The 2004-nt window shown below is 53.4% G+C and overlaps 1 protein-coding gene across 1 annotated transcript; it reads left to right on the plus strand.

Annotated features, from left to right (window-relative positions):
* Window positions 1-314: 314 nt before the first annotated feature.
* Window positions 315-1373, plus strand: LOC136480692 (cell number regulator 10-like). The gene is made up of 2 exons (XM_066478165.1): window positions 315-675; window positions 761-1373. The coding sequence occupies exons 1-2, from the start codon at window positions 546-548 to the stop codon at window positions 1108-1110; spliced, it is 480 nt and encodes a 159-aa protein (XP_066334262.1). The 5' UTR covers window positions 315-545; the 3' UTR covers window positions 1111-1373.
* The last annotated feature ends 631 nt before the right edge of the window (window positions 1374-2004 follow it).

Raw genomic sequence — 2004 nt, forward strand, 5'->3', positions numbered from 1 at the left:
CAATGAACCACTTTTTCTATAGCTAAACAATGACAAAATTGCATGTTGGTCGAACTAACAAAAAAATCAGGCACATACTAAGATATATGAGGAGTGATAAAAAAAAATTCAGACATATGAGATATAGGAGAAGTGATAAAAAAAATAGCACGAGGGAATGTCGCGCGCGCGGCCACCGCCGAGAAAACCTCACGACCACATGCCCGCCGGCCGCGGCGACGAACACCAGCAACCGCTCGATCCTTGGACGACGATCCCGTGACGTATATTTACGTGCATGCAGACGAGAGTCTCCGGTTGCCTCCGATCACCTGCGCTGCTGCTGCCGTGCGTGCCAAGTCGCCGGCCGGTCAGCGAAACCAGCCGCTCCTTGGCTGGGATCTCGGCGCGCGCGGGGGGCATTGGATTGGATTAGGTCGATCGACCCGCCGCCGCAGCTTGCCGGTGGCCGGCGCAGCAGGCTCGCTCATTCCGTACGTCACTATTCGTTCCCGGCGAGGCTAAAACGCGAGCGCAACCAGAACCGTACCAGCTGGTTATAGGAGATGTATCCGGCTAAGCCCTACGAGGCGGCCGGGGTGGCGGCGGCGCCAGTGGTCGGCTTCCCCGTCGCCGGAGCGGCCAGGCAGCGGTGGTCGTCGGGCCTCTTCGACTGCTTGGACGACTGCCACATCTGTAAGCCTAGCTAGCACCCACCCTCGATGCTCATCAGCTCGATCTTGTGCTAGGTACGTAGCTAAGCTCAGCAGCACGCACGCAGGCTGCCTGACGTACTGGTGCCCGTGCATCACGTTCGGGCGGATCGCGGAGATGGTGGACCGCGGCGCGACGTCGTGCGGGACGAGCGGGGCGCTGTACGCGGTCATCGCCTGCCTCACGGCGTCGCAGTGCACGTGGGTCTACTCGTGCACGTACCGCGCCATGATGCGCGCGCAGTTCGGCCTCCCCGAGGCGCCCTGCGCCGACTGCCTCGTCCACCTCTGCTGCGAGCCCTGCGCGCTCTGCCAGCAGTACAGGGAGCTCATGGCGCGCGGCCTCGACCCCGTCCACGGCTGGGACTTGAACGCCGCCATGTACCCGCCGCCCACGCAGGGGATGCGACGACGCTGATCGCTCCATCGGTTCCATTCCATTTCACTTCATTTGTTTGCTGATGACAGATCGAGACAGAGTACAAGGTATATAGTCATCAATCAGTTGTTTAGCATCGTCGGAGATAGATGGTACTGTTGATCGTCTGACAACAGTGCACCGCCATTGTCGCCGGGTCTCCTTATTAGCACATCTCGTTTCTGTAAATCAGAAGCTAACCAAATGTAATCTGTAATCTGGTCTACATATAAATATATACAAGAGGCTAGGCTAGCCTTGTGTTTTTGCCCACCTCAATCCTTGTATTTTTCTCATCAAGTTGTGACGTTCTGTGCTGTATTGCTCTTGCTGTAGTGGCCAGCTTTGATCCGGGCTTCCCTCTCCACAACCTCCGTGTTGTTTTTTCTTTTGGGCCCGTTCGTTTCCGGTCCGGAATGGCTTGGAACGGTTCCAGGCCGGGAACCATTCTATATTTTGTGCTGGGCTGGAAATGTTCCTGGCCGTTCCAGGCCGGGAATGCCTAACCGAACGGGCCCTTAACTATTTTCGCTGTTCTTCTATTAATATAATCACAACAAAGCTCTTGCCATCATGTTTTCGAGAAAACAAGCCATCTGTATATACCACATTTTGCGAATACATGCATTCTGCTGGTCACAACATGGATAGGAGCCACTGCATTATGACAACACATGCTACAAAAGGCTGACAAGTCAAATATATTCGTAATATACTCGTATCAAATACACATACAATCTTTGATGGCATCAGTACTTATCAGACAGACATACAATACACGACTTTAGAGTCATCGGATTCCTAATGCTCCCTAAGTAACTTATAAGTACCATTAAAAAATGAGCTTTGTTACGGTGCTCGGGAGTTCAAAATTTATTTACCGCAGCTATTAAT

The sequence above is a fragment of the Miscanthus floridulus genome, chromosome 1 (genome assembly GCF_019320115.1).
Source record: "Miscanthus floridulus cultivar M001 chromosome 1, ASM1932011v1, whole genome shotgun sequence".
Taxonomy (NCBI): domain Eukaryota; kingdom Viridiplantae; phylum Streptophyta; class Magnoliopsida; order Poales; family Poaceae; genus Miscanthus; species Miscanthus floridulus.